The 27,278-nt window shown below is 38.3% G+C and overlaps 1 protein-coding gene across 1 annotated transcript in view; it reads left to right on the top strand.

Annotated features, from left to right (window-relative positions):
• CUNH10orf67 (chromosome unknown C10orf67 homolog) overlaps nucleotides 1-27,278 on the top strand; it is a 232,764-nt gene that overhangs the window by 56,393 nt on the left and 149,093 nt on the right. The window contains exon 6 of the mRNA XM_042780342.1: nucleotides 23,755-23,922. Coding sequence (XP_042636276.1) covers nucleotides 23,755-23,922 — 168 coding nt within the window. The remainder of the gene's footprint in view (nucleotides 1-23,754; nucleotides 23,923-27,278) is intronic.

The following is a 27,278-nucleotide window of genomic DNA, read 5'->3' as shown; positions in this document are numbered from 1 at the left end:
GACATGAGACAAAGTATATGTGAACTGCTGTATGAAAAGTGAATTTACTCTGTAAATCTTCACCCAAATCCTAATTTAAAAAAAAAAGAATGCCACAAAAAAAAAAAAAAAATACCGTTTTGGATTATTAGTGGTATATGAAAATGTACTTGGTTAGTATACATTGATTTTGTTATCAACAAACTTGCTAAATTCTTGTTTTTATTTTCATCATTTATCTATAGATTGTTAGAGAGAATAATGTCAGAGTCTGGTTGAAATTAAAAGTAAAGAGCTTTCATTGAGAGGCAAGGCAGTTTGCAAATTGGGAATTACAAAGTCCAGAGGATTCTCAACTAAGTGATCCAAGGATGAGGCACTTCAGAGAATTTATATTAAAAAATACAAAGAAATTCAGTAAAAATTGAGTGATAGGTTGACACTTAGGTAATGGTTGCAAAATTAGGTGATAGTATATCTGATTGGTAGATTACCTGCATTTCTAAAGTTGTTGTTTTTTAAAAATATATTTTATTGAAATATAATTTGTGTAGAAGAAATACACAAAACTAAAATGATATGGGTCAACACTTTTTTTTTTTTTTTTTTGCCGTGTTCCTTCCCTTCCCCTCCCACCCCTGGTAACTAACAAAGAAAGTTTCCTTCCATATGTAAACCTTTCCTTGACTTTTTACAATAATAGACTAATACTATATTTATCTTTCTGTAATTGACTTATTTCACTCAGCATAATGTCCTCCAAGTTGATCCATGTTACGTGATGTTTTGCAGATTCATATTATTCTTTAGTGTTGCATAGTATTCCACTGTGTGTTTATACCACAGTTTGGTTATCCATTCTTCTGTTGATGGGCACGTAGGTTGTTTCCATCTTTTTGCTATTGTAAATAGTGCTGCGATGAACAGGGGTGTGCATATATCGGTCTTGTCCTGGCTCTCACTTCTTTAGGATATATACCTAGTAATGGGATTGCTGGATCAAATGGTATTTCTAATTCCAGCTTTTTAAGGAATTGCCATACTGTTTTCCACAGTGGTTATATCATTTGACAGTCCCGGTAGCAGTGTAGGAGAGTCCCAATCTCTCTACATCTTCACCAGCATTTGTTATTTTCTGTCTTGTTGAACTTTGCCATTAGTGCTGGAGTGCTAATGCTAATCTCATTGTTGTTTTGATTTGCATCTCTCTGATGGCTAATGATCATGAACATTTCTTCAAGTATTTGCTGGCCGCCTGAATATCCTCTTTGGTGAGGTGTCTATTCATGTCTTCTGTCCATTTTTTAATTGGATTGTTAATCTTTTTGTTGTTGAGGTGTTGGAGTTGTCTATAAATTTGAGAGACAAGTTCCTTGTCAGATATGTAGTTGCTGGATATTGTTTCCCAATCTGTGTTGTTGTTGTTATGTGCCGTCAAGTCGTACCTGACTCATAGTGACCCCTCCTTGGGTTTCCGTGACAGTATCACTACAGAAGTAGATTGCCCAACCTTCCTTCTGAGGAGTGGCTGGTGGGTTTGAACCTCCAGGCTTCTTGTTAGCAGTCAAGTGCCTGAGGCATTATGCTACCAGAGGTCCTGTAGGTTCTCTTTTTACTTTTTTGGCAGTGTAATTATCAACAAGTACGAATTTGTTGTTGTCAGTTTATTATGTGCTTTTTCGTGGTATTGCTGATTTCTTTGTTCCATATAATTTTCTGTGCTGAGCTCTTTTTGTTTATGAATTGTATAAGGCATTTGACTGCTAACCAGAAGAGTGGCAGTTCAAACCCACCAGCCACTCCTCAGAAAGAAGATTGGGCAATCTACTGATACCACCTCAGAAACCCAAGGAGGGGTCGCTATGAGTCAGATCTGAGTTTGGTTTGGTTATTATCACTTCCTTCTTTGCTATTGTTTAAGTATTTGCTAAATATTTGTGCTGGTCCTCTTTTTTATTTTGATGTAAAGGTTTATAATTTTTCTTTGAGGTTACCCTATGATTTATAATATTCTTTCCAGGTGTAGAATAGTCCATTCTATCTTGCAGTTGTCTTGACTTCCCTACCATTTAGAAGTTCTGTAACTACACATTTTTTTCCCTTTTCATGGTTTGTAGTTGTCCTCATTTGTCAATTGATGTCTCTGGTTCCCTGTTTACAATCTTGTAGGCTTATTTACTTTGGATACTACCTTAACTCAGTTGGTTTCATCATGTGTTTTAATGGTCGGTTGTTGTTTGCTGTTGGTGGTTCTCAGTCCAAAGGACTCCATTTAGCATGTCTTGTAAGGTTGGTCTGGTTTTATAATTTCTGCTTATCTGGAAATGTCCTAATTTCACCATTATATCTGAGGGACAATTTTGCTGGATATATAATTTTTGGTTGGAAATTTTTTTCTTTCAGGATTTTATATATACCATCCCATTGTCTTCTCACTCACATGGATTCTGCTAAGAAACCTGAGCTTAGTCTTAATGGTTGCCCCTTGTAAGTAACTTTTTGTTTATCATATGCTGCTTTCAGGATTCTTTTGTTGTCTTTGGTTTTGGTGAGTTTGATGACAATAAGTCTTGGTGATTTTCTTTTGGGGTCTATCCTGTTTAGAGTTTGTTGAACTTCTTGAATAGATATATTCTCATCTTTCATCATACCAGGGAAATTTTCTTCCAATAAGTCTTCAACAATTTTTTCTGTGGTTTTATTTGTCTCTTCCTGTTCTGGAATTCTAATGACACATCGATTATTCCTTTTAATGGTATTCCACATGATCCTTAGGCTTTCTTCATTTTGTTTCGATCTCTTTTTGATTGATCTCTTTCCAAAGAAGTACTGAGGTATTTGTCTTCAATCTCACTAATTCTGTCTTCCGTTGATTCGATTCTACTCCTTTGCCCATTCAATGTGTTATCTATTTCTAAAAATTTAGTATTAATCTTCTAGATTTCTGTCTGTAGATTTTGTATCATTTCTAATTTTTCATTTATTTTGTCATTTTATTCTTGTATTGTCTTTTGAAATTGTTCTAGAGTTTTCTCTGTGTTTTGCCCAATTTTGTCAGTGTTGCCCTTGATCTGTCTCTCAATCCATTGAAGGTACCAAAATATAATTCTTTTAAATTCTTTATCAGAGTATTCCAATCCTGCATCTTCCTCAGGGATGTGTTCTGGGTCTGTATCCTGGTCCCTTGTTTCTCTTGCTTTATCCTGCTCTTTGTGTGGCCTGTGATGGTCTATTGTCTCTGAGACATTGTGACATTTTTGTGTTTATATTTAATTGGTGATTGTATGTTGGAGTTACTTGCCCCTGATTTTTTTATTCTTTGGATATTATTTACATAAGCAGGGTACTATGCTCCTCTATTCACTAGTTGGCAGCACTTATTCACTCACCACTGGTCTCTGTTCCCATTGTCAGCCTCCCATATGTCCCTGCAGTCCTTGGCAAATGAGAATACTGTCACTTTAAATATCCAAAAAGACTGCCGCTTGTAAACATTCAAAATGGCTGCGCCCTCAGCCACTTTGAATATCCAAAACAGCCACCACTTGTAAACAATCAAAATGACTGGGCCCTCCAGGCAGCTGAAAGTCCACAGCTCAGGTTGTCTCCCTCCCTGCTATTCCCCTTCCTAGTCATAGGCCACCAGTGCAATTGTCCCTGTTGCCCTCGGCAATCAGGAATGATCTTTAGGTCAATTCTCACGCCCCAACACCACTTGAAAATATTAAGGCTGTTGGTGCTGTCAGAGTAGCTGACAGTCCACAGCTCTGTCTGTCTCTGTACTCACTGTTTTCATTCAGGTTTTTCCACTAGTTGGTGCCTAATCTACTTCTGTATACTTCCTTTCAAGGTTCAGGGCTCCAGGATTATCTTCTGTATCTCTGTCAATTGGTTTCTCTTTTCTCTGTTGAAGAGGGTCTGTGAAGCTTGTCTGTCTATTCCGCCATCTTACTGGAAGTCCTCTAAAGTTGTTTTTTAAAGTTACAGAGGGATGATTAAATTGGTTACATCTGGCCTCAAAACAATCATGACACCCTCCTTGTATGCCTAGTTGGAGAACATGTGCAATTCTCATTTGTTTTGAGTAAGCATTGGTTCTGAGAATTCTTTTGGACTTGGCTTCATAGGCAGCAAACAAAACCTGTAAGCAAACAAAATCACATTGTTTTCTGAAATTGTTTACAAAATAATTTTCTCAGGGTTCAGTGGAAAGTTATAGAAATGATAGACTGTATTCCTGATGCAGAGGTTACTTTTGATTCAAAATGGAGTTTTAGCCTCAAACCTTAGCATAGCCACCATCTCATGTTGGGAGTCCTAAGTTAATTTAGGGTGTTCTTACTCAACTTTTTTCAGTTTTCTATGTAAACCATATGTCAGTTTTGAATAATTAACATTTTTACTACTTCATTTTCAATCATTATATGATTTATTTACTTACTTAATTATTTTTTCTTGGAATAAAGTCTTAATATTTTATTTTAACCCTACAACACATTTTTATTACTGCTTTAATCATTTTCATTGAGTTTTTAAATATACCTTATTATATTTTTTAAGTCTAGGAGTTCTATTTGACACTCTTTTTCTGGTTACTTTTTTATAGCTTTTGCTATGTGCTTATAATTCAGACCTATTATTTTTATAGGAAGGACCTCTGGTGGCTCAGCAGTTAAAGCAGTTGGCTGTTAAATCACAAGGTTGGCAGTTTGAACCTGCCAGCTGTTCTGTGAGAGAGAGATGAGGCAGTCTGCTTCTGCAAAGATTTACAGCCTTGGAAACTCTATGGAACAATTCCTCTCTGTCTGTAGCATCACTATGAGTTGGGTTTTAGGGGTATTTTTCAAAATTTTTTATTGTGATTTGGGTGAAAGTTTACAGAGCAAATTCATTTTCCATACAGCAGTTCATACACAATTTGTTTCATGACATTGACTGCAATTCCCCACAGTGTAACAGCTCTCTTCCCACTTCCTTCCTGTAGTTACCTCTTCCCTGTGTCCTTCTTTACTATGCATTCCTGCCTGCCCCCACCCCCAGCTATCTCTGTGTGCAAACACTCCTCTTCTGTTCTCCCATAATTGATCACTCTAAGGAGTGTATCTACCTGATGTAGTGTTCACCCTATATGCCTGTCTGTTGTTTGCCTGGAAGCCACAGGAGTGAATTCATTTCCAGACCTGAAAGGTAACTAGAGGCCATAGTCTCAGGGGTTTCACCAAGCTCTCTCAGACCAGTAAACTTGGTCTTTTTTTTTACGATTTTGAGTTTTGTTCCACATTGTTTTTCCACTCTATCCAGAATCTCCTGTACTGATCTCTTTCCAAGCAGTTGACAGTGGTAGCCAGACACAATCTAGTTCTTCTGGTCACATAGTTATATTGGCTAAGAATCACATGGTCCACTAGTCCCTTGGACTAATTGTTTCCATATGTCTTTGGTTTTCTTCATTTTTATTTTCTCTGGATGAGGGGAAACCCTTTGTTGCATCTAGATGGCCACTTGCAAGCTTTTAAGATACCACTCTCTACTCACCAAAGTAGGGTATAGAACAATGTTTTTGTTCTTTATGCCAATTGAGTTTGATGTCTTGGGGGTATTTTTTATAAACATATGTAGATACACTTGATTTGTATTCAGTTTTCTTGTAATTTCCATATCTTCCATCTTCATGGGTCTAATAAGTGCTGGCTCTCACAATATGTCATTTACTTTTGGTGTTCATGATTTTTTACTGTGAATATGTTTCTTTGAACTTTATCTGTAGAAATTCTTGAGTCCTGGAATAGTAGTGGGTTTCTTCAGAGAGAAACTGTGTTTGCTTTTGTCAGATTCCTGGGTTTATGACCACATTAACCTAATTCTCCCAGCTTGAGGTATTGTAGACCACCCACCTATATGAATGTGGGCCACAAAACTCTTGTGTGGACCATCTTGTGGTGATAAATTCTTAGAAAAGATTTTCTCCCCTTCTCTGTACTTAGAACGCAATTTCCATACAGGAGGCAATTCCACTTGGAGTGGGTTAGGAGTGAGTGTAGAAGTTAAAGTGGCTATTTCTAGTTCATTCTTATACCAAGGTGTGGCCCTTTGGTGTCCCAGTTGTAATGGGCTGATCTCCTATTTTTTAAAATCACCATTTTGAGGAAGACCTGGGCATTCTCTTCTCTGTGCCCTGTAAAGCGGTACAAACTGAAGCTCATTTTGGTTTTGTAATGAGCTTTTGTAAAGCTCATTGGTTCAGTAATGCTGTCAAAGTGAAGGCCAGCACCAGTGTTCTGTTTACTTCTCAGGTTTCTACACTCTTTTTAATTTTTGTCCTAAGTGTTCCTTATTTTCTTGTCAATTTATAGATGAATTTAATCTATCTTATTCAGAATTTTTCTTGTTTACAGTGAGTGGGTAAGTCAGAATTCTATGATTTTTTAAGTCTTTTATAGTCTTTTGTCTTTAACAATTTACTGGATAGTGATGTACTTCTGGGAGCTCTGGTGGCATTGTGCTTAAGGCATTTGACTGCTAACCAGAAGGCTTGTGGTTCAAACCTACTAGCCACCCTTGGAAGGAAGATTGGGCAGTTGCCTCGGAAACCCAAGGAGGGGTTACTATGAGTCTCACTGTGGCAGTGAGTTGAGATGTACTTCTATTGCTGGTGTCAATTCCAACTCATACCGACCTCATGTGACAGAGTAGAACTGCCCCCCAAAGGTTTTTCTAGGGTATAGTCTTTACAGAAGCAGACAGATCACCAGATGTTTCTCCCACAGAATTGCTGGGTGGGTTCAAACTGCCAACCTTTTGGTTAGCGACTGAGCACTTAAGCATTGTGTCGCCGGTCTCCTTTATGTACTTCTAGTATATATCAAATACTCTAAAAATATGGTTCATTAAATGAATATCATGCTTTATATATTTTTTTATCATTCTAAGAGTAGAAATGAATCCCTGAAAAGATCAGCTTTCATGAACATGTGATGCTTAAAGATGCTTTACCAACAGTATTTATTGTGGTTAGTTGGCTTATCTGATTAAGGAGTTGTTTTCATGATACAAAAGCGATTATTTGAATCTTCACTTTGGCTTCTTGGCATCACTTTGATCCATAACCTTACATGTTGTTGTTATGTGCTGCCGAGTCAGCCCCGACTCATAGTCACCCCTCCTTGGGTTTCTGAGGTGGTATCACTTGGAAGTAGATTGCCCTACCTTCCTTCCAAGGAGTGGCTGGTGGGTTTGAACTGCCAGCCTTCTGGTTAGCAGTCAAGTGCCTAAGGCACTATGCCTCCAGAGCGCCTATAACCTTACATAGATGTCCTAATCCTAGTCAAAACTTAGTCATAAGGAAGAACAGAAGAGTGTTGAAAATAACAATAGAGGTATACACTTTTAAGAGCATATGTAAATGACTCTTTGCTGCCCTCTGGAGATCAATTAAGGATACAGGTTCATTTTTTTCCCCAGGCTATGGAGCAAGTTTCCAAATCTATTTAACTTAAAATAATTTCATTTGTGATATTATAGTACCTTATTTGCAGATAAAAGAAATTCTTAACTTAAAATAATGTCATTTGTCATATTATAGTACCTTATTTGCAGATAAAAGAAATTATTTTCATTACATTTGATTTAGCTATTTAGGAAGTAGGAAATGTATCTGTTGGGATTCAGAGAAGAGAAGAGAAACTAATTATATCAAACAGGTGGGATTTAATATAGAGATTCCAGCACTTATATAAAACCCTTAGGCTGCAGGAGTGAAAGCCAGGGAGACCTTCGCTAGCTTTCAAATTGCTAACCAATTGTTTCAACATCATCCATTGAATATTATTTTCCTTTTCCACTGATTTATAATGGTTCCGTCATCTTATTTCAACAGTAAGGTTTATTTCAGAGCTTTCTATGCTATTTTGCAGCTTTCTGTGAAGATTGTCTGTGCTATGCTGTGGTTCTTTTTTGTATTTGTCACTTTTTTATTAGATGTTTTTAGCATTACAATGTGTTTTAATATCTAGTAGGTTTAGCTCTTTATTATTATTATTATTTGTTCTCTTTCTGAACATTTTCTTTGCTGTTTTATTGTTGCAGACAAACTTTAAAATAATTTTGTTCAGTTCTTCCCAAAAAAGTCTCCCTTGAAATTTTTATTGAAATTGTATGTAGAAATTATTCATGAATTTTAGAAGAAATGATATCTTTTATAATGTTCAATCTTACTATGCAAGGATATAATATCTGTCTCTTGACTCATTTATGATCAACCTTTTTGATTGATACAACCAAGTTATACCCAAATATTATTTCTTTACAAAATGAGGTCTCGTTGCATTTTAAGTCTATTTTTATCCCATTTAAAGTGTACAATTCAGTGGTTTATAGTATATTTATAGATTGTACAGCCATCAGCATCACCTAATTTTAGACATTTTCATCATCGCAAAAAGGAACATACCCATTAGCAGTCACTCTCTAGTTCCCCCTTCTCCCTTCTGCACCCCCATTGCAAGCTCCTGGCAATCATCGATCTGTTTTCTATCTCCAGATTTGCCTATTCTGGCCATTTTGTATAAATGGGATCACATGTGGTCTTTTGTGACTGACTTATTTTACTAGCATGATGTTTTGATTTGGAACCACTGATTTTTATAAATATTGTATCTGACCACTTTGTGGATAGATTTCCAAATGTGGAATTAGTAGTTCTAATTTTAATAGATCTTAGTTGATTCATTTGTATTTTCTAGTTATATCTATATATTCTCATGAAAAAAGATCATTTTCATGCCATTATTCACAAATGTGTATCTTTTTTACACGGGACTGAAGTTGCAAAATATTAAATAATAATACAGATGGTGATTATTCTTTTATTATTACTGGATTTGATGTGCATATTACCAGTAATTCATCATTAAGGATAATGGATTTTTGTTTGATATCGTTTATTGAATTCGTCCTTTGTTGGAGCAGCTGGATGGGAGAAGTATCAGACTAGTTAGTTCTTCAAGAAGGACTAGTGAATGGGAATGTAATTAATTTATGGTCTTAGTGCATAGGGCACCAAAACAAATACAGAATATATGTCTGTGGGAGAAGACCAAAATTGCATCAGAAGAGTATGTCAAAAAAAAGATTATCAAGGCAAGAGAGGTTTGAGTACAATGTTAGAAGCATACAACTAAATGGAGATCAGAGAACCAGAGAAGATGACTGAGAAATGGCAGGCTAGAATGGATGAACACAGGTAATCTAGACAACTTTCAGAGTTTGGAGGTATCTCCAAGGTTGGATTCTTATTTGCTGCCACAACTGCTTTGCTTATATTAATCCAGGTCCCTTTAAGTAGGCCCAAGCAGAATAAATCCTGCTCTCACCCCTGAGAGGGGAGGATCTGGATGTTTCCTCAAATGAAAGAGTCTAATGCATAATCCTGAGAAGGGAGCAGAATTGTGGTAAAGACTCAATCTTTGCTTGCCAGTTCTTCTGGTATTAATATATCATGTAAGCCAATAACCTGACTCACTTTCCTGTGATAAATGCAGCTCCTAGCAAAAGGGGAGCAAAAGAAGAGTGTCCTGTGGTTTTGTAAAATGAAAGAGGTTGAACCAGCCTAAAAGATGCCTTTTTTCAGAGAAGCATCAAGGTAAAGTTCAGGTGTGGGCTGACAGTTGGTGAATGTGATTCTCAGTCCAGATCCTTTGACATAGAGGGTAATTGAATTTTTCTTTAGAGTTTGGAATATGCACACTTCTTGTGCCTTACTGAGGAGCCCTGGTGGTTAAAGTGCTCAACTGCTAACCAAAAAGTTGATGGTTTGAGTCCACCAACCACTCTGCAGATGAAAGGTGTGGCAGTATGCTTCCTTAAAGATTACTGCCTTGGAAACCTTGTGGGGCAATTCTACTCTGTCCCATAGGATTGCTATGAGTCAGAATCGACTCAACGGCAGTGGGTTATTTTGGTTTTGGTTTGTGCCTTACTGAATTTCCTTGTATGCTTTTGTAGATGATGGGTCTTTTGAAGAGAATTGTATAGAGTGTAGAGCTCTATTTTATTCTCTGTCTTAACTAGATGTTGAGGATTTCTTAAACGTCATTCTATTTGATTCCTATACTCTGTGCCTAGCCTAGTACTGTGCATAGTAAGTCCTGTGGATGTTTACAGAATGAATACTGGCTCTTAGGGTAGAAGAGATATCTTTGGGTGAGTAATATGTCCACTATTCAAAAGTATAAAATGCATCCGTACCCTCAGAGTTCTTGAATTAGAGCCATCAGAATTTCATTGACTTACATCAAAGCACTACCTCTGCTTTGCCAATGCAAATTCTCTTTGGAGGGCTCATGGTGAAATCATTAACTCCTTAATGAGTATTTTTATTTGATTCTTTTTCTCTGTGAGGAAAATCTGGAATAGACAAAAGAGGGGAATGGAGAATGTTTCAATTGGGAAAGGGTACAGAGAAGGTGTGGACAGAGCCTTAAATAAGCTTTGTCTTCACATTTTTACATAGACCTGAGCTGTTTGAACCTAATACAACTTGCACTTCCAGTCATTCTTTTACCATATTTTCAAAAACTCATTGGCATCAAGTGGATTTGGACTCATAGTGACCCTGCAGGACAGAGTAGAACTGCCTCATAGAGTTTCCAAAGTTGACAATCTTAATAGAAGCAGACTGCCTCATCTTTTTCCCACAGAATGGTTGATGAGTTTGATCTGCGGACATTTCAGTTAGCAGTCAGGGCTTAACTGCTGTGCTACCAGGGTTCCTTTATTTTATCTTAGTGGCGTGATTAAGGAATACAATTTTGTTAATTAATGACAGAGCATTTATTATAGACACATGAGTAGCAATGCTTGGGTAACCTTCCTCCTGTTCTTTTGACAGATAATTAATGATAATGCTAGCAGTTATCACATATTGAGTATATACTATGGCCCAGGTACTGTGCAAAGTGCTTCACACACATCATCATATTTATTGTATTTCCATAGAAACACAAAGACAGACTAGCATTTTATTCAGATGGATTGCAGAAAAATGCAAATTTTTACCTAAATTTTTATCTCAAAGCCTTACCTTTTGGTGTGAGTATAAGTGGCATTCAGAATGAAAAGTGAATGAAACTAACCTCTCTTCTATATATTGTCACTCAGAAACTTGAAGAAAACTTATACATGTATTCTCTCCTTCTGCTCTGGTGGAGTAGTGCCTAAGGCACTTGACTGCTAACCAGAAGGCTGGCAGTTCAAACCCATCAGCCATACCTCAGGATGAAGGTTGGGCAATCTACTTCTGTAGTAATACCACCTCAGAAACCCAAGGAGGGGTCGCTATGAGTCGGATCCGAGTTGAAGGCAGTGAGTTTAGTTTGGTTTTGGTCTCCTTCTGCTAAGCACCTGCCACCAACTCCTTAACTGTTTGTTTCTCATGTGAAGAGGATTCTAGACCCCTCTATATCCTGCTCAACTTCTGAAAATATGCTCTAGTTTGTCAGTAGCCTCGTAACATGTAGGATAAATGCATAACTGTCATAGTCAGAGTTCTGTAGAGAAACAGAACCAGTGAGATAAACATACATACACAGAGAGATTTATTTTAAGAAATTGGCTCACACAATTGTGGGGGGCTGGGGAGTCCAAAATCTGTAGGTTGCTTGGACAGGCTGTAGACTCCAACAGGCTTGTATCCCAAAAGCCTTAAGTCAGGTGACAGGACAAGTGAAGGGTTCTGGCAAGATACGTATTTATATTCTGGAGGCAAATGTACCCTAGAAAAATTCCCCTTAAAGTTGTCAACTGATTGAATGAAGCCCGCCCATATTATGGAGGGTAATCTGTGTTATTTAAGGCCAATTGATTTAATCACATGTAGTATTTCTTCTTTGATAACTTCATGTTCTTTTTGAACAAGCTTTTGTTCTGTTTGCAGGGACTATTACTGTTAGTTGCTGTGGAGTTGGTTTCAACTCATGGTGATGCCCTGTGCACTAAAGCATTTGGAAGGCTGTGATCTTTCAGAAGCTACCCCACCACTACCCTGCCACATGTTTCCGAAACCTCTGGATGGTTTGGAACCTCCAGCCTTGCAGCGAGTAGTCCAGGGCTTAACTGTGTACTCCACTCAGGGACTCCTTTGCAGGGACTGACAACTTTTTATTGATAGCCAGTCAGTGTTTGTTTCTAGGAAAGTATTTCTGGTTTCTATTTTTCTTTACTTCCTTCAAATGTAGATGAAGACTTAATGCAGAATTACCTGACTCGGTTTCAAGGCTGTCATGTTCACCGTGCATTTGTTTAAAAAGTCTTTGAATTGGAAAATAGTTATTCCTTTTTTTTTTTTAACAATGTTTCCTCTTCCGTATGAAAATTTCCTTCCATATGAAAATAGTTATTCTCCAATGATGTTTTCTTCCTCCATTTGAGAATTGCAGAGGTAATTTGTGCTCTACGAGAGCACTAGTGTTCCATTCAAAATTTTATTGCAAGTAATATCTGAGTGTTAATTAAATAACTTGTATTTCAGATTTTTTTAAAAAATTATAAACAACACTATTATGCAATGAAAAAATCCAACATTTTTGTATTTGGACGGGATTTAGTTTTCTGCACTCTGACTTAAGAAACCAAGACTGACTTCTGCCCATGAGCGGGTACATCTCCTTGGATTGGGAGGTGCTCTATTTCCAGGGGCAGTGTTAATGGTCTAAAGGGGGCTTTATGTTGAAAAGAGAGTGAGAAAGAAATTCTCCTTGATGAGACTGCAAAAACTCAAAGTCTGTGAAGGAAAACAGGTGCAGTATAAATCACCCTGAATTCACCATGACTCAAACTGTAATCACCCTTAAATCTGACCTTTCTCCTAGTCTCAGCTGATGGCATCACAGTCCATGCAGTCAGCCAGCTGGAAACCTAGGGGTCATTCCTTGTGCTGGACAGACTTTCAAGGAGGTACCTTGAATCCTGCCTCCTGGTGTTTGCACCCTTTTGTGGTCCCCTCTTTTTGTCTCCTTGATTTTAGGCAGGACCTGTGAGTTGTTTCTGACCAAGTGAATACAGCAGAGCTCATGGGATGGACATGATTATGTGCTAAGTTATGAAGAGCGGACCACCCATCTTGCTAGAGTTTATTGGTTTGGAGAAAGTGAGTGAGCGGCTATGTTGGGGAACCCCACGTGGTGAAGAATTGTAGGTGCCCTCTAAGAGCTGAGGGAAACCTCTGGCTACCTGTCAATAAGAAACCCTCAATCCTAAAGCTGCAGATCCTTTCCATTTGAGTCTGCAAATGAGACTGCAGCCTTGATTGACACTGATTGCAGCCTTGTGGGACCCTAAGCAGAGGACCTAGTTAGGATGTGCTCAGATTCCTGACTCACAAAAACTGAGATAATCAATATATGTTGTTTTAAACCACTAAATTTGTAGTAATATGTGAAGGAGCTCTGATAGCATAGTGCCTAAGGCACTTGACTGCTAACCAGAAGGCTGGCGGTTCAAACCCACCAGCCACTCCTCAGAAGGAAGGTTGGGCAATCTACTTCCGTAGTGATACCGCCTCGGAAACCCAAGGAGTCACTATGAGTCAGGTCCAACTCAGGGGCACATAATGACAACAAACATTGTTATGTAGCAATTGTTAACTATTACACTCTGTGGTAAAGTTGTATGTCAACTTGGTTGGTGGCTGGGCAGCTGGTGGTAGCTATTCCCCATGATGAGACTGGCAATCAACTCCATGGTGGGATCTACCACAAGCAGCTGAGTAGCTGCTTTGGGTATGTGGTCTGCTTCCTGTATATAAGAAGCAGCTTTGGGAATTGTCTCTAGCTTATGGCATGATTGAAACCCTGTGTGTAGCCATTTCATTTTTCAGCAGTCTGTCATGTTCTGCCAACCTTGGGACTTTCAGTGGACTTGAATTTATGGCCTGCCATGTGGTCTGGTAACATTGGAACTATGCCTTTTTACTTGTCAAACTTGGGCTTGTCAGCCTCAGCAGCCAGCAGCTGCCTGAGTGAAGAAAAACCTCTAGCTTCAGTGGGCTGGGAGCAGGAGGCAGAGCTGAAGCCCAAGATTGAAGGGTTTATCACCCAGCCCCTAGAGCCTGGCACTTTGAGCTCAGACTTAAAGCCTCCAAATTATAAGAATAAACTCCTATTTGTTAAAGCCATCCCATTTGTGGTATATATTCCCGTCAAAGCGGCACTAAGTAACCAGAACACACTCCATCATATTCCTGCGGGTTTCTTAGTTTCTTCTCTCTTTATATTGCCACTGAACTAGTTCAGGCAGTCAGCATCTCTTGCTGGGTGGCGGCTATTGCCTTCTTATCCTATTTGGTTCTCATGAAAGTACCATGAACTGCCAGAAGAATGAAAAAATCTATCCTGGAAGAAGTGCAGCCAGAATGTTCCTTGGAAGTGAGACTGGTGAGACTTTGTCTCACCTACTTTGGTCATGTTGTCAGAAAGGACCATTCACTGGAGAAGAATATTGTGCTTAGTAAAGTGGAAGGTCAGCAAAAAAGGGGAAGACCCTTGATGAGATGGATTGACACAGTCGCTGGAACAATGGGCTCAAGTATAGCAAGGATTGTGAGGCTGGCACACAACCGAGCAGTGTTTTGTTCTCTTGTATATAGGGTCACTATGAGTCAGAGCCAACTCGACAGCACTTAGCCACAACAAGTCTGTCCTCTTCCCCACTATCTCAGAGGTCTTTCAAAACACAAATTCAATCATGCCCCTTGTTTAAAACCCTTCAGCGCCTCCCCCATACCTATATGATGATGGCTAGGTCCTTTTCCTCTGGTAGCTTAGTGTCTAAGGCACTTGACTGCTAACCAGAAGACTGGCAGTTCAAACCCACCAGCCACTCCTCAGAAGGAAGGTTGGGAAATCTACTTCCGTAGTGATACTACCTCGGAAACCCAAGGAGGGGTCACTATGAGTCGAACTGACTCGATGGCACATAACAACAACAACAAGTCCTTTACCTGGAACAAAAAGTCCTTTCATCCCTCCTACTCTGGCAATAGTGAGCTAACTTATACTCATCAAGCTATAAGTCACCTCACTGGTATTTTCACATAATGTGCCTTCTTCTGGGAATATTCTTTCTCTCCTTGATAATTGACACACACAGTATTGTGTCACAATTTACTATTTATGTATTGATTTTTCCCACTTTTTGTTCTTTGAGGGATTGAATCTTTATTGATTTTTCTAGTTTGCTCTGAGCAGAGTGCCTGGGACATAAAAAGAATTTATAAATGTTTGTTAATGAAGGGCTAAATATTACTAAGGAAGACACCAAGAGAACTGAACCTACACCATGGAACTGGAAATAGACCATGATTTCCTAGTGGAAATTTCCTAGAATACAGGCTGTGTATGATGTTGAGGGCTTTAACTATTCTTTCACTCAGTCGTTGATTTATCCATCCATCCATCTGAATGTGCAGCAGAGGCAGCAGCAGTCCATGCACTCAAGTTCCTCATTATCTAATGGTCAAGAGAGATGAGAACCTACGCAGGTCTAGTCCATAACAGAGATTGGCACCTGATGGATGTACCTTACAACATTCAAGAGGAGGTGCTTCCTGAGCTGAGTCTTGAAGTATAGTGCATATTTAGCATGAAGATGTATAGTACACAGAACTAGATGATGCCTGGCTACCAGTATTAAGCATCCTGATCGGGTCACAGCAGATGGATCCTGAAAGAAAGGGAGGAAAATGTGGAACAGAACTTGGAGTTCTCAAAGAATCCAGACTTACTGGGCCCTATGAGACTGAAGAAATCCCTGAGATTATTGTCCTGAATCACTCTTTAAACATTGAACTGAAACCATCCTCTGAAGTCATTTTTTAACTAAATAGCAAATTAACTCAAAAAGTAAAAAAGTCACCCTTGATTGCTGCACTCTTTTTTAAAAATTAATTGTATGAGACTAAATGGTCTCATACAGTTACTCTAAACCTTGAATCAGAAGGTTGGGGGTGCTATGGGATGAAGTTAATGGAAAAGGAACCACTAGAGCTCTGGTAGCATAGTGCCTAAGGCACTTGACTGCTCACCAGAAGGCTGGCGGTGCAAACCCACCAGCCACTCATCGGAAGGAAGGTTGGGCAATCCTACTTCCGTAGTGATACTGCCTCAGAAACCCAAGGAGGGGTCACTATGAGTCGGGGCTGACTTGACGGCATATAACAACAACAACAACAACAAGAATGGAAATAATGAGAATGTTTCCACAATGTAAAGAATGTAACCAGTGTCACTGAACAAAATGTGTAGTAATTGTTGAGTGGGAACCTGTTTTGCTGTGTATACATGTACCAAAAATACAATAAAATATTAAAAAAAAAAAAAAAGATGCATGGCACAGTCAGGGAAGTATAAGCAGTTTGATATGGCTGGAAGATAGGAGGTCTGGAGGAAGTGGTGGGAAGTGATAAAAGAAGGTTAAACTAAGGAATTTATATTTTATCTCAAAGACATCAGAGAATTCTAAGTAGTTTTGTGACATAGTTAGATTTACAGCTTTGAAAGATCAAAAGATTCCTATTATTAGAGTGTTTATGATAGTCCTTAAGGTCCCTGGGTGGTGCAAATAGTTTGCGCTTGACTAGTAACCTAAAGTTATCGGTTCAAACCCACCTAGTAAAAATGCAGAATAAAGGCCTGGTGATCTGCTTCCATAAAGATGACAACCAAAAAAAAATCCCATCGAGCAGTTCTACTCTGAACATATGGGGTCACCATGAGTTGGAATGGAACCCATGGCAACAGGTTTGGTTTGGGTTTATGAGTCTTGATGAGCAATCTCCCTCTAGATCCCCACTAGTTCAAGTGAACAATGAGTCAAGAAGACAGCAGATGGAGATAACCTGTTTCACTGATAAAGTTCATTCTGGAGAATGTGGATTTGGCAGCAATGACCTGGGCCACGTCCCTTCTTGCCAGGGCAGAGCTTGCCTCTGAAGGAGGAACATGGCGTCTGTGCTATTGAAGCACTTGCCCCAGAGAGAAAAGGAAAAGGAAAAAGATGACCAGTATATGCCCAGTTTCTTCATCAAAGGTCATAAATCAGGTCACTGAGAAGAAAAGAATCAAGAGCAGTATACTACAAACGTCAACATTATATGGAAGGAAAAATCTCCCTCAGATTTTTTTTTCTTCTCTTAACACAATAAACTTAACCATTTAGATTGTGATCCACAGGGGGTGTATCTGACCCTCTGGGGAGAGGAGATGAAGATCAACTATCTTCAGAAAAGCCCTGCTAATACCTTCATGATGCTATTTCCCACATACCAACCACTACTTCTCTTGGAATGCTGATACCACTGATACACAGTGTACATTTTGCCCAAAAAAAACTTTGAATTGGATTAGAAGAGTACATTGATGACATTTATCCTCAAGGCCACTTTGTATCTAATACTGATATTTTACTTCCTAATAAAAGAGTTCTGGTGGTATAATGGTTAAGGCATTTGGCTGCTAACCACAAGGTCAACAGATTGAACCCACCAGCCACTCTGTGGAAGAAAGATGAAGCAATTTGCTTCCATAAAGTTTTACAGCCTTGGAAACCAATGGGGTTGCTATAAATCAGAATGGATTCAATGACAGTGAGTTTTGTTTTGTTTTTTTTAGTCTATTTCTCATCCCTAATTATAATCAACTATGTTGTCTAATACTGTCTATCAAGGGTTTTGCAAATGGAATAAAATTCTATCATAACATTACCCTCAAAATAAAAAGCCAACAAAAGGGTTGTGTCCCAAATTTGAAAATATACCCTTTGCTACTTCCAGATTCCCCAGGGAAAAATAAAACTAAAGTCCAAACTAAAACTATCTTGCCATTGTGAATTAAAAGACCAAACATATAGTTTACCTCTTTCCTCTGTCATCTCATCTTCATCAGAGCCAAGTTTTCACTGGTGCAGTATGATCAGAAGACTAGTTCCAAAAGGAGAAGAATGAGTAAATTCATTGAGGATAATGGGTGTCATACTTCTCACTGCTGAAGTAGGGGTTATAATATGAAAAGGAGGCAGGACATAATAAACACGGAGGTTGAATTGGAATTAAGAGATATTGGTGTGATTTTGTGGTCTTACATAGCTATGGCTATCAGTACAGATACATAGATATGTAGATAGATTTGTGTGTATATATTTGTGTGCATGTGTATATACATTTATATATTTCCTTATTCTATCCTTGGAGACAGCCTAGACACAATGACAGTCCTGTAGCAATGAGCATACCTAGCCATCCACACCTCAGCTTTTAAATGCTATTCTTCTCTAAAAGAAATGAGAGCCTTTTGGGAGAAATGGTCAACTCCAGGGCTGTGGCAAGGAAAATACAAGAACCTGAAATGTCCTCAAAGAATGATGGGGACATGGCCACATGACACAGGAGTCAGCTTATAGGGGCTTCCATTGGCCAAATCTGGGATAATTGGAACATCAAAGTAAACAATGATAATTATGAATTGTAAACATTTGAGTGAAATAGGAATCCGTAGTCCATACTGATATAATATATAAATGAACAAAAAAATGTAAGAAGGATAGAAACTGTGTCTTACAGAAGATGTATCAAAATAACTCCCCTTGAAATGAGTATTAATACTTGTTCATTAATGTATATAAATACTTAATAGTTATTTATTAAGAAACTTAAAATTAATTTATCAAAATGTAATTAAAGTTAACATTAATTCATACAGACTTGTTAATTAACTTTACAGTGGAGGGATCTGGTACCTACAGCATCTTAACCAAATGATAAAAGTTAACACTTCCAATAATGGAACAAATCATCATCCAAGTACCTGATCTGGTGCACTGAGAAAAATACAGAATAGCTTTTTGGCGGAATATTGACAGAAATTTTCTATGTCAGCATTTTATTCACTTTGCAAATACTAATACAATAATGGCCTGGACACTATACTAAGCACTTTGCAAATATTAAATATGGGGACTCATTTAGTCCTCATATTGTTGATATTCTCATTTGATAGAAAAGAAACTGAAGCAGGGAGAGGTTAAATAGCTTATACAAGGTAACATAGCAATTAAGTGGCAGAGCTAACCTTCATCCCTAGCCTTTGAAGTATGCAACTTGACTTACTTCTCATTTGATGAGTTTTGTCACAGCCAAATCTATCATAGAATATTTTTTTCCTTGGATTGAAAGTTGCATACTGCCAGTTAGACTTTAATGGAAATGATAACATTAAATGTGGAAACTTTATTTTAAAAGGTTGATGAGACCACTGAAATTTGAAAACAATCTCCCTTGAACAGCAGGCACTAACAACACTGTTTTGACACTGCTTCTAAACTCAAGCTGGATCCTAGAACTTTCGTATCTGACAGAGTGAATTGTGCCAGACTGGCTAAACTTGATTTTACTCAGTTCCTAGGAGCTCTGGTGGTGTAGTGCCTAAGGCACTTGACTGCTAACCAGAAGGCTGGCGGTTCAAACCCACCAACTACTCCTCAGTTGGGCAATCTATTTCCGTAGTGATAACGCCTCGGAAACCCAAGGAGTGGTCACTAAGAGTCGGATCCGACTCAGTGGCAGTGAGTCCGGTTTTTTTTTTGGTTTACTCAGTTCCTAAGACCTGGATGCCAATTGCGCCTCTCATCTCTAATTGATAGGAAGAACTTTAATGAAGGAGAAGAGGTATGATTAGGATAGGATTTGAACTAGAAATTTAATAAGCTTTTGTTTGTTTGTTTAGTAAACCATCATCTAATGGTATTAAAATGTGATTCTTGATGTCTTGGTTTCATCTGAAGCTCCAAAGGGGGAGAACAAAATACTAGGTGACAAAACCCCACTGCCATCGAGCCAATTCTGACTCATAGGGTTTCCAAGGCTATAAATCTTTATGGTAGTAGATTGCCTCATCTTCCTCCCATGGAGCAGCTGGTGGGTTTGAACCACTGACCTACTGGTTAACAGCCAAAATCCCTTACCCCCTGTGCCGCCTTAGTAGGTGACAATATCATCATATTCTAAGTGCTAGACCATCTAAGCATAACATGCTATGACTTTGTGAAACTAGCTAATGGACCAGCATTAACCTGTCACCCATCTTCAGGTTATATAAGAAAAATCTTACATTTGAGAACAGAAGAAGCTGGTCAGGTTGGCTGCTTCTCGGAGAATAGTCTGTATGCTGTGTTGTTAAAAATGTGAGAGAAAAGGAGTATTTCCCCCTCACGCCAAGTGACAGAGAAGTCTTAGAGAGAACCACTGGGAGAGCCTGGCATGATTGTCTTGAGTTTGAGGGACATGAGAATTGGTGTGGGACTTGCTGGGCAAAAATGTAAAGATGTGAGAGCTGACCAAGCATAGGGGTGGGGCCTTCCATAGAAACAAACTACACTGTCATCATCCTTCCATCAATAGGCAAAGGTTTGTGTTTCTAAAGGAACAGATGTGGACATCATCAAAAGAAGCCAGCTGATGAGGACCACCTGGAGAGGTGACTCAACTCCAACAGAAGGGAGGACTCTAGGCCAGGAATCAGGGGGAGGTATCACTTCTACCGAGGGGTCTGCAGTCAGAGGAGCCAAGAGGGGCTCTCCCTGGAACCAAAGGCACCAGGTCCCTGCTCTGTCAACTGAGACTCATTTCTGTCTCCTTAATTTTTCTTTGTCCTCTGCACCTGACCACAGGAGCAACTCAAACTAGAGAGAAAAAGAAGTCAGCCACAACCTCTCTCCTCCACTGCAGGCTACTAAGCCTGAAGGAGACCACAGCTGAGGAGGACAGAAATTTAATGGTCAAGAGTTTTCTGGACTGGAATGATGATGATGATGATGATGATGATGATTTTGACTTTCACTTACTTCTTTTTATTTTATTTTGTTGTTGTTGTTATCTGAGAGTTAAAAATAACAACAAAAACCATGACACTTTCCTAAGATTACTTCTATGAGGTGAGAAACACAATACCAGAGAGCAAATTTGAAGATGGTGAAGAAATTAATCCATTATGTTTGGGGCTTAAAATTATGAAATGCCAAAAATGAAACTGTTGGTTCTTTTAAAGGATCACTCCTTCCTACACCGAAGTCCAGAGATGCTGAGCCCACCCTTGAGGAAGGCTGGCCTGAGGTCCGCCATGTTTGTGCAGTGTTTCTCTACAAGGCCTGGGTGGGATTTAAAATTGGTTTCCCAGAGGTGGTTTCTTGCCATGTTGCAAAGGGAATGTCTTGGTCCGCTTGTCAAAAGCATCACAACTTCAATGGCCAACACTACTTTCTCATTACATTTCAGGACATTGATCTCTGTGCTATCGTGAAATCTTTCTTTTGTTGACCACCCCCCCCAGGAATAAAATAAATCCATAATATTCAGAACATAAAAATTAGTCTGCAAGCGAGTAAGTACATAAATAAACAAAGTGACTCAGAAAGAACAAAAAGGAGGAGGATGAGGGATGGAGGGGTTGTAAGGCTTCTCAGAACAGATGGCATCTGGGTTGAGTGACAAATAGTTACAATAATAATAAATGCTAACATATAATACTTATGGGAGCTGACTATGTTGTAAACATGATTCTAAGTTGTTTATATGCATTATCTCATTTAACTCCCACAGCAGTTCAAGTACTTTTCTTATTAGTCTCATTTTACAGATGATAAAACTGAGGTACAGGTATTTGAGAAACTGGTTTGAAGCACAAAGCTACCAAGTGACAGAGCTGGTCTGCAGACTTAGGCAATCCTGCTCTAATGCCACTCTGCTAGGTTGACAAATAAGAACTTGTTAGGTGGGTTAGAGACTTGAAGAGCAAAGATCTGTGGCCACATGGTGTTTCTGGGAAATGTAATGCCCAGTTTGGGTGGGGTAAAGAGAGAGAAGACTGGCAGGAGTTGCTAGCCAGGCAGGTGGTACCAGATCATGAAGGACCTTTTACAGGGGTCGGATGATGGGGAGAGTTGTATCTTAGATTATTTTGGCAACAGTGTGGAGACTACATGGAGGGGAAAAAGTGAAAGGCAGGAAGGCTATTTAAGAGGCTATTTCAATAGTTCAGATGAACAAGGCAAGGACAAAGATGGAGGTAGAATAGGGGTAGAGATGATGGGTTTGGAAGAAATTTAGAAATAGGTTGAACAGATTTGGGGAGTTAATGAGGAAGAGAAAGGGGCTTAAGATGACTACTGGTTTCTGACTTGTGCTGCTATTAATCAGGGGAGGCAGAAAGGGTGACCAGGAAGATGCCAGGCTCTGTTTGGACCTGTTGGAATTGAGATGTTTAGGTAACATCCGGGACACTAGCAGAATAAATGGATCTTGAGTTCAGTAGAGAGTTTGAGCTCTAAACATAATAAGAATAGACGTGATATAATGTATATAATAGGAGCTCTGGTGGCATAGTGCCTAAGCCATTTGACTGCTAACCAGAAGGCTGGCAGTCCAAAGTTGGGCAATCTACTTCTGTAGTGATACCACCTTGGAAACCCAAGGAGGGGTCTTTATGAGTTGCATCTGACTCCATGGAGTTTTTTTTTTGTTTTGTTTTGTTTTTTTTTAATGTATATAATCAACACTATTCTTTAAAATCATTCAATTTAAATAGCTGATATTATCACATAAATTTTCACACTTCTTAATTCTATTACATACTTACATACTAATACTGATTAGTTTCTTTAGTGTGGTGTAGATATGTCAGTGTTGTGTTACTATGCCTAACTCTATTCTACCTTAACATAATTATATTCTTCTCTACAAAAAAAAAAAACCTCACTGCCGTGGAGTCAATTCCGACTCATAGCAACCCCTCCTTGGATTTCTGAGACGGTATCACTATGGAAGTAGATTGCCCAATCTTCCTTCCGAGGCATGGCTGGTGGGTTTGAACTGCCAGCTTTTTCTGGTTAGCAGTCAAATGCCTTAGGCACTATGCCACCAGCGCTCATAATATTCTTCTCAGTTTACTGATATTCATCATATAATATTAGAACAATTTTAATTTGTAAATCTAACTCTTCGAAATACATTTAGTTTATTACAGATATCATTAGGCTTTAGTGTTTCCTGTATGTGTGTGTGCCCAGATAATAATACAAAACTTAAATGATCTTCCTGTAGTTTCTAAAAGAGTCTAAAATGGATAATACAGTTTTGCATGTTGAATATGAGATTTTTATGTGCTGGAAGTAAGTAACGGCATCTGTTTATAAAGCATTTCTTAATTGTTTTGGTTTGGGGGTACAGTTCTTTAGAATAATGGTTGCAAATAGGGAAGCACTTAACTACTTAAAACAGGCCCTACTTGCTTCCCTCATTCCCACCCTAAAACACTGAGGGAATTAGTTGTACTGTAGATGTTTACTTCCATTTTTACTGTATCTTTCTTACACATTCAAAAAGTTCAGTCTCTTCCCTTTTTGAGGGAGACTGAAATAGGATATTCATAAATGACTCATTAATGTCCATGATTCATAATTCATGATGTAAATTTACTATTAGGATGTACTATTATCATTATTTGCATAGCTGATATAGTTAAAGGATATAAATATATCATGCTTTATGTTTTATGGGATATAGTGCTCTGCTAAATTTTATGATGATTTAGCATTTCTTTCAATATCCTGTAGTTTTTAAAATTATGTGCATTTTACAAAAATAACTTTGGAAAACAACAACTTAGGTAAAACATTAAATGGTTTCTGGTGGTGCTCGCACAGTAGCTGACTTTCAATGCTTTTTCTTCCCAGCAATTTTTTGAGGTGGAAGAAGAGAACGTGTCTACGCAAGACTCAACTACTGTCAAAATCAATGTCTTGTTAAAAAAACTAAAGGAGAAAGAAAAAATTATTAAGGAGTTAACAGAGGAATTAGAACAGTATGAAGAAAGTAATTTTCCAGGACTTATAAGTTTCAAGGTAAAAAAGTAATTAATGTTAACATGTGAAGGAATTTTTAACTATCTAGAAGCTTGAGTAAAGAAAAAAGTAATTCAATGAACGCACCTTCAGCATATCTAATCTTTACCACAAAAGCCAGTCCAATTCTTTTCTGCTCAATGGCACATTCTAAAAAACCCACAATAGTTACAAAGTTAAGCAATTTAATTGTTTTCAATATTTAGTTTATAATGGAAGTAAATAACGTATCTTTCACTGAAAAAATTTTCCTATTCAAGAAGAGTATGTAAATAACCCATTGAAAAAAAAAATCATTGCTGTTGAGTCAATTCTGACTCACAACGATCCTGTGGACAGAGTAGAACCACCCCATAGGGTTTCCAATGCCATAACCTTTATAGAAGCAGACTGCCACATCTTTTTCCTGTGGCGCATCTGGTAGGGGGTTGAACCACTGAACCTTTCAGTTAGCAGCCAAGGGTTTAACCACTGCCACCAGGGCTCCTTAGCAGGTAAATAGTTTGTTTTAATACAGACATCTCCCACCATTTTTTGCAGTGAGTATAGTTTGAAAAACTTAAAGCTAATTTCCGCGTGTCAGAGGCTTTCGAGAAGCTTACCTGGAACAAAATGACCTTCAAGTAGAAATGGCAAGAAGGAAAACTCTCAGAGGGCTTTTGCTCCAGTTCTACCTGTGTAGTGGGATCCAGGAGCTGTTTTACTGCTTAGACAAATGATTTTTTGAGATGGGGGAGGGGAAGGGGAGAAAAAAAAGGAGAGAGAAAGCAAAAAGGAGAGCCTAAGCTCCTGTCAAGCAGGAAAATTTTAAGGGCTCTATAAAGTGTGGCTCCTAAAGGTGGGTTCATTTTCACTCAAATGTGAGCTCTGAGCCACCATGCTGCCTCAGGCCCAATTACAGGCCAAAGCCAGAGAGTGTTTTTTATTATTAGGTTCTAAAAACAAGAAGCTGCTTGCTTAATTAGGAGAGGCTACTGGAAATGCCAGGACCCAGGAGGAATAAAAAATCTACTGAATATCAACTAGCAGATGCCAGGTGCTTCACCGATGGTCTCTCATCTCATTCTCAAGGCCCAGTTTACAGATGAAAAAGCAGAGACAGTGTGGTTAAGTCGCTTCTCCCAGGTACACAGCTGGTAAATGGCAAAGATGGGATGTGAACCCAGGTTTGTCTGACTCCAAATCCTACATAAGGAGGTGGAACTTTATGCTGTAGCATAAGCATTAAAGGTTGTAATTAATGTGTGTGTGTAGGATCAATTATATTACCATTTTGTGTTACATATTAATTCATGTGTGTATGTAAATATATATAAATACTGGCATGTGCATATGTGTCCACAGAAAAGGTCTGGGGAGTTATACATAAAAATATCAACACTATTAAGAAATACTTATGTGTTGCTGTTCCCTTTAATTGTAAGCTATTGTTCTTCTAAATACCAAACTAATATTCTTATTTAAAACCCCAAGTTTATAAGAGAGGAAGAATTGATCAAGCACCATTCTAAAGGACCTACTTCACAAGTTTGTAAAGGAATGTTTGCTTTGTTGATATATTCAATTTTTTTATGTTCTAAAAATAACCTGAGCACTTTCCAAGCAATGCAGTATTAAGTATCATAAACAGATCTGAAAGATTGAATAGAAATTCATGTGTTCTGATTGCTTTAGAGTTGGAGGCGCATCCAATTTTTGCATTTCCTTTTCTCTAACCTTTTTCTGCATCTACAACTACTCTTGTTTGTTGAAGAAAATAACTTAATGGAAAAACAAAAACTACAATACTTTTGCTTTTAATCCTGCCTTGGCCAAAAATCTTCTGCATAGATGAAACAAGGCAATTTGAATTGGTTTATTTTGCATGTGAAATCAAAAGTGATACCTGACTAACTGAGGTAGAGGAATAAGGATACCTGCTATACTGAATGGCAATTATTTTGCATTCTTTAAGGAAAAATTAGTATAGAAATCCTAGTTGTCATTATGAAGACATGCACAAGTCCTTATGATCATCTGGTTTATCTTCTATAAAAATGTACATGCATTTGGGTGAAGAGGGAGGCAAAAAAAAAAAAAAACTAACAATAATAAAATTTAAAAAGTATGTGTGGGTGTGTATTATAATATGCAGATATTTTAATTTCAAATGAAAGTGTCATTTTGCATAGACTTTTCATTTTTCTCTCTTATCCAACATGGATGAGCTGTGGAGTCTCTATGTGTGAACACAGACCTCTGGACTGTTGAAAGCATCCTGATTCAGTAATTGAGTTCCTTACACCAAAAAAAGAGAAATTTCTTGAACTCTTAACACTCTGTGTCTTCTCCTAAATCTGTTACCTGGATGTTATAGGAGGAAAATGAGAATGGTCAGGTCTTTGAGAGACAGTGGGAGGCTCCCTCTCTTCTTGTGTGAGCAGGTATTCTCTAGTTCAAGTTATAGTGGAATACCCAAGTTATTTCACTATAACTTGTCCCCCAGGAGACTGCATTGGAATTTCTAAAAAGGTCCTAAGATGTGAGTAAGGTGAGGCACTTTTTATTGATTAGGTGAATAGGTTTCTCTCAGTTCCTAGGGACCCCAATACAGTGTATATATAGCCTTGGTCTTTTGTCTTGTTTGAAGGCAAGGCAGAGAGCAGTACTCATGTACGTTTCAAGAGCACAGACATGAACGTCACAGAACCAGATCATGATTTATATAAAATAAACCTATAGAAAAGACTTATTTTAATCCTCTAAGAATAAGTTTTCCTAAAACTCCATACCACTTAAGTTCTAGACCTTGTAGCTAGCCTCTTTTGATTGGAAAGTTCATCTTATACAACTGCCCCCTCTAGTGGTATAAAAATACTGTGACACCAAGTATCTGAAATTAGATTAGGGCTTTGAACTGGTTCATTCTGGTTTGATTTCCTGCTGTGAGTTTTCATTTCTACCCAGATATACTGAATCAGAATCTACATTTTAACAAGATCCCCTGGGGAATCACCTGGGATTCAGCCCTGAATTAGAGTTGGAAAACAGAATTTGGAGAAACAATTTGAAAATTTCGAAGTAATAAAAGATATAATTTGGGGGGGGAAAAAACCTGAAATAAGCAAATTGAGGAAACAACGTGAAAGCTCTAGTTTATTCTGATCATCAAATCACATAAATAACTTTAAAGTTGATAAGTAGAATATCTCCCTGCATTGTTTTTGAAAGAAATCTGACAAGAATCTAATAGAGGGGTTCCAGCAAGATGGCGGACTAGGCAGAAGGACTGCACAGACCCTCTTCAACAAAGAAAAGGGAAACCAATTAACACAGACACAGAAGATAATCTTGGACCCCTGAGCCTTGAAGGGAAA

This window comes from Orycteropus afer, unplaced genomic scaffold, assembly GCF_000298275.1.
Source record: "Orycteropus afer afer isolate SDZICR_OR568_19922 unplaced genomic scaffold, OryAfe1.0 scaffold00035, whole genome shotgun sequence".
NCBI lineage: Eukaryota > Metazoa > Chordata > Mammalia > Tubulidentata > Orycteropodidae > Orycteropus > Orycteropus afer.
The sequence above is the reverse complement of the archived record's forward strand: the minus strand, read 5'-3'. Positions and strand labels throughout refer to the sequence as shown.